Genomic DNA, 6,000 nt, shown 5'->3' on the forward strand with positions numbered 1-6,000 from the left:
CTTCCCAGGTCAGGAGCGTCTGGGGTGGGGGGGGGACACGGGTGGGAGCCCCCCAGGAGTGTGGCCGGGCTGCATTGGATGGGGGGGGGGGGAAATCCAGGGAGTACGCACACGGGACCACCGGAGCGGGATCCGGCTGCACTGGGAGGGGTGTGTGGGGGGGGTTGGGAGACCCCCCCCAAGACCCCCGGAGCAGGGCCAGGCTGCACTGGGGTGGGGGGAGACCCCCGGGAAACCCTCCAGGACCCCTGGAGTGGGGCCATGCTGCACTGGGGGGGACCCCCAGGACCCCCAGAGAGGGGGTCAGGCTGCACTGGGGGTGGGAGACCCCCAGGAGACCCCCCACAACCCCCAGGTCCCCCCCAGTGGGGCTGGGCTGCACTGGGGGGTGCAGGGGACCCCCCCATGACCCCCCACAACAGGGGGATGCCCAGCCTCCTGCGTCATCTTCCAGTGATGCCCCATGGTGGGTCAAGCTCACCCCACTCCCCCCCCCCTCACCCCCATCCCCCAGGACCCTCCTTGCCACCCCCATCGATTTTTTTTTTTTTTTTCCCCAGAAATCCCATTTTTAGGAGAAATCCTAAAACCCCCAAAAAAGTGGGGTGATGGCTTTTGGGGTTGTCCCCTTTAGGGTTGTCCCCATGGAGGTGATGACCATGGAGGAAGATGCTGCAGCTCTCATCCCGGTTCCGACAGCCTGCTGTGGGAACGCTGTGAAGAGGAACGAGGACATTGTGGTCCCGCTGGGTAAGAGTCCCCGGGTTTGGGGGACAAGGCGGGGGGTTGGATGGGTGGCTGAGAAGTGGCTTTGGTGGGGGACGAGCGTCTGGGGAGGTGTGGTGGTGGTGGCGGTGGTGCTTTGGCCCTAAGTAGAGCTCTTGTGCTGTGTTGTGTCCCCAAACCTTCTGCCATCATGTCCCCAACCCTTCTCCCACCATGTCCCCAAACTTCTCCCACCGTGGACTCCATCCCTTCTGCCACGGTGACACCATCCCTTCTCCCACCACGTCCCCATCCCTTCACCACCATGTCCCCCAAACCTTCTTGAGGTGGCTTCTGCCTTGGGAGCCTTGATCCTCTCCTGGGGCCGCCCGGCTCTTGGCTGACCATTGTTCCTTGTAACTCATGTGGTTCCCCCGTCTCCGCTCCACATTAACCCCCTCCCAGCTGGAGAGGGCTGTTGGGGATGGTCTCTCTCCCCAACAGATCTGGGGTCAATCAAGGAGGAGGAAAAATGGCAGCAGGACGCTCGTGAGCAAGCGGACGCACCGGTGGAACCCCCAACCTCCAGCCAGCAGTGGTCCCCAAGGACCCATCCTGGGGGATCCCCACTCCCAGGGGACAACGGGAGCGATGAGGCACCCAACACCTGCCAGGAACGCGGGAAGAGCTTCCGTTGGTGAGCCATCATCGGAGACACACGGGCAAACGACCTTACCGGTGCGAGGAATGCGGGAAGAGCTTCAGGCACAGATCAACCGTTGACCGTCCATCACCGCGTGGAGCAGAAACCCTGCATTTGCCTGGATTGCCCCAAAAGCTTCACCTGCAGCTCCCAACTCATCCGGCATCGGCAGGTCCACAGCGAGGAAAAAGCCTTAGGGTTGCGCCGAGTGTGGCAAGAGCTTTCGGCACAGCTCCGGTCTCATCTTGCATCGCAAGAGGCACCAACCAAAGATGGGGACGACCCCACCGGGGACCATCCCCACCCTGGTGGCACCTCAGACCTACCTACACATCACCGTGGTTCCTGGTGGTAGCACCAAGGGGTAACCAACCCATCCACCCACATTCCACCAGCTATTATTTTTCTCTCCCTATACGTTTTTATATATAAAAAGGGGTTTTTTTGGGGGGGTGGTTTAAAAAAAGACACCCCCATCTTCTGGTTTTTTGCATTAGATTATAGATGAGGGGAAGGGAGGGAGGCGAGACCCATGAGCTTCACCCTCGAAAAAAGAAATCACGGTAAAAATGGGGTTTTTTAGATGTCTGTTCAATTTTTCTATTTTTTCAACCCTATTTAGGGTCTTTTTATGGGATGGGGATGGATCAAAAGAAAATCACAGCCAAAATAAAAGCATTTCAGTGTTGGCATTGTGCGAGTATCTCTGTGGTGGTGATGAAGCAGGGGGCTGTGTGGGTGGAAGAGCCTTTTTTGGAGGGGAAAACTTTAAAAATTCCCCAATTTTGGGGGGCTGGGAGCATCTTCTGCACCCAGAGGGTGTGAGGACCCCCCCCCCCAGGAAGCGCCTGCAGGGGTGGTGGGGCTGGGGTGGAGACCCTGGAGCTGGGATCGGGCTTTCCATCCCTCTCCATTTCCCTTAGACAAAGACGAAGGTTCAAACCAAACCATGGATGAGGTTTATTTGGCGCTGATGGTCATAGGGGTGCAGCATCCTTCCAAAACATGGACACCACAAGCCCACGTGTCCTTCTCACCCTCCACCCACCCATGGAGTTGTCCCACCACTCCCATCCTTTCAGCACCATTAGGAAAATTCAACCCTAGAGATGTCCAAGCCCCAGCCTGGATGAAAACGAGGTGGTGTGGGTTCAACAAGGCCATACCAAGGCGGTGAGTGAAGGGAAAGTTATTGCAGCTGAGTTCTTGTTTAATTTTGGCAGCACAAGGGAGTGAGAGTAGGACGTGGAGTTGGGCTGTGCCCATCTCCATCCCTAAGATGTTGCAGGAGCCTCTTCTGAAGCCCTTTGGACAATTCAAGAGTTTAGTCATCCAAAGATGAACCGTAGATGGGCAGGACAGAGGTTGCATGATGCTACCGAATAACATCATGTGAAAAAAACCCAAACCTGTAAATGAGGAAGAACTCAGCCTGGTGTGTCCCAACAGGGTTGTGGGACTGTTTCCACCCCACTTCTTCCTTCCCGAAGAAGCTGAGTCCCAAGTAGTGTCTTCAAAATTTTGGTCTGTGCCCAAATCCATTCACCCTTTGTCTGTGGAAGAAGCCCGCGGTCCATATGGTGTTGCTTGATGCCACCAGAAGAAATTATTGGGCCAAGCAGATGTGACTTTTTGGAGTCTAAAGCCAATGAGTCCACTCTTCCTAATGAATTTCTGCCTTTGGTCTGCGTCCCACAGCTAAGCCCATCTCAGCAAATGGATGTTCCTACCTGCATTCATCCAGGTCCCTATGGGGAACCAGGAAGATGTGGGGACCACCAGCCAGGTCTCTACCCAACATGGGTCACCAGGTCTCTACCCAACGTGGGTCCTTCGGTGGGTAATGAAGTTTGAACAGCGGATAAAGCTCTTCCCGCAGTCAGGGCACTCATAGGGCTTCCCTTCCCGGTGGGTCCTTTGGTGTTTAATCAAGGCAGAACTCACGGTGAAGCTCCTACCGCACTCAGGACACTCGTAGGGCTTCTCCCCGGTATGGATGCGTTGGTGGGTCATCAGGTTGGAGCTGCGGTTGAAGCTCTTCCCGCAGTCAGGGCAGCGGTAGGGTCTCTCACCCGTATGTGTCCGCTGATGCCTAATGAGGTCCGAGCTGTTCCTAAACCACTTCCCGCAGTCAACACATCTGTAGGGCTTCTCCCCGGTGTGGACACGCTGGTGGATGATGAGGCTGGAGCTCTGGCTGAACGTCTTCTCGCACTCCTCGCACTTATAGGGTCTCTCCCCGGTGTGGATCTTCTGGTGGCGGATCAGGTAGGAGCTGACGCTGAAGCTCTTCCCGCACTCGGGGCACTTGTAGGGTCTTTCCCCGGTGTGGGTGCGTTGGTGGGACGTGAGGTTGGAGCTCTGGTTGAAGCCCTTGCCGCAATCGGGGCATTTGTAGGGCTTCTCACCGGTGTGCAAGCGTTGGTGGGTGATGAGAGTGGAGCTGTCGCTGAAGCTTTTCCCGCAATCAGGACACTTGTAGGGCTTCTCCCCGGTGTGCAGACGTTGATGGGTGATGAGGTGGGAGCTACGGCTGAAGCTCTTCCCGCACTCCAAGCACTTGTAGGGCTTCTCACCAGCGTGCAACCGCTGGTGGACCACCAGGTTCCGAGCTCCGGCTGAAGCTCCGGCCGCATTCCTTGCAGATGGTCGGTCTTTCCTCATCTGAGCTTCGTGGGGGGGGGTTTGCAAACCTCTCCCCGTGGGGCATCTTCTTGGCTTTTCCTCCCCCGTTGACCTCCTGCTCCACGGAGCCCTTCAAAACAGCCTCTTCCGCAAGGTTCTGCTGGTGGGGTTTCTCCTCCGTGTTCTCCGTCCCCATCTCATCGCCTGCCGGAGGAAGGAACAAGGAGAGGAAGGGGATTTGCATCCGTGCCAGAGGGAAGGGGAAGGAGATCCTCCCAGATCCATCTCCGGAGGACGGCGTCAGCAGCGGGGCTGTCCTACAGCCAGAAGCGATGCTCGGCTGGAGGACCGGAGGAGGAGAGAGGATGAAAGGTCGAGCAAATTCCTCCTCACCTGCCTGGGTATCTCGTAGCATCTCCTCTTCCTCACGGCCTCCTCCTCAATCTGGGCAAGGTTTGGGAACGGGAAATCCTGGGTTGGGGGGAGGGAAACAAGCTGTGAGCGCGTTCCCTGGTTTGGGTTGTGGGTTGCTCCTGCCCAAGTCCATCCCTACTGGGAAGTCAACCACCAAGATCTTTTGTGCATAAAACCCTCAAGATACAGTCCATAAACCTCTCCAAAGTACAGCCCATAAACCCCTCCAAAACACCAAGATACAGCCCAGAAAACCCTCCAAAACACCAAAATGCAGCCCATAAACCCCTCCAAAACACCAAAATACAGCCAAGACGTGGGGCCAGCGTTATAAATACAAAGCTCCAACCTCAAAAGGGAGGTGGAGGAGAAATAAAGAGGTTGTCCTGCTTGGGAAATATGGTTGTGGGAAGAGAAGGACCAGCGTCGTGTCCCTACAAACCCTGTCCCACCGGAGCCGGAGAGGGGGACAAGGACAAGGGCAAGGTCAGCGATGTCCCTGGCTAAGGCTCAGCCCCCCCAAAATCACTCACTTTCAGCCCAAAAAAACCACCCGACGCAGCACCCAGATACGAGTGAGAAAGAACCGGGGCTGCGCTGGACCACCCGCTTCGACCTTGAAGGGTGGGGGTCTGCAACCAGCCCCCCCCCCCCAGGCCATTGCACCCCCTGTGTTGCACAAGGGGAAACTGAGGCAGGGACACCCCCCCCCCCCAAAAAAAAGGGCTCCCATAGGGTTGGGGAAAAAAAAGAGCTCTGCGACCACCCCCCTTCCCTGTTACCTGGGGGGGGGGGCAGAGCAGATCTTGAGCAGGGGGGCGATGCTCCTGCCCCCCCCCCCCCGCCTCCGCCGGTACCAGGGCGATCGCTGCGGGGCTGCGGGTTGACAATGGAGGAGGCGGCGGCGGTGCCTGACCCAGGAAGGCCAACCCCCTCAACGGGGGGGGGACACACACACCGCCCCCCCCCCCATCCCCAGCGGCCGGGGCCCTCTGCCGGCAGCAGGCACCGAGGGGGGGGGGGGTCGTGTCCTCCCCCCGCAAAAAACCCCAAAACCTCCCAGGGACGCCCCCCCCCCCCAATATACGCCCCCCCCCCCCAATATCCGCCCCCCCCCCCCGGGATATTTGTGGCTCAGCTCTGGAGTCCTACAAGCTGCAAATGTGTCCCCCCCCCCAAAAAAAACATCTCCCGGGGACCCCCCCCCCCAATATCCCCCCCCATCCAAGAGATATTTGTGGCTCAACTCTGGAGTCCTACAGGCTCCAAACACCCCCCCCCCCAAAAAAAAAACACCTCCCAGGGACCCCCTCCCCCCCGAACAGGCCCCCCCCATGGGATATTTTGCAGCTCAGCCCTGGAGTCCTGCAAGCTCCAACCCCCCACCCCCCGCAAAAAAAAACCCCCACCTCCAGGGACCCCCCCCCCCCCCGTGGGATATTTGTGGCTCAGCTCTGGAGTCCTGCAAGCTGCAAACATCCCCCCCCCAAAAAAAAAAAACCCACCTCCCAGGGACCCCCCCCAGCCCCACAGGCTGAGAACTGACCGCTCAT

General features: G+C 58.2%; 2 protein-coding genes across 2 annotated transcripts in view; one reads left to right on the forward strand and one right to left on the reverse strand.

The window, feature by feature from the left end:
* The window catches only part of LOC128135826 (uncharacterized), a 161,132-nt gene that overhangs the window by 22,151 nt on the left and 132,981 nt on the right, over window positions 1-6,000 (forward strand).
* On the reverse strand, window positions 2,345-4,946 carry LOC128135882 (zinc finger protein 239-like). The gene is given in 3 exon segments (XM_052774987.1): window positions 2,345-4,015; window positions 4,017-4,237; window positions 4,427-4,946. Coding segments are annotated over 3 exon segments (1,035 nt in total). The 5' UTR covers window positions 4,449-4,946; the 3' UTR covers window positions 2,345-3,223.

This window comes from Harpia harpyja, chromosome 25, assembly GCF_026419915.1.
Source record: "Harpia harpyja isolate bHarHar1 chromosome 25, bHarHar1 primary haplotype, whole genome shotgun sequence".
Taxonomy (NCBI): domain Eukaryota; kingdom Metazoa; phylum Chordata; class Aves; order Accipitriformes; family Accipitridae; genus Harpia; species Harpia harpyja.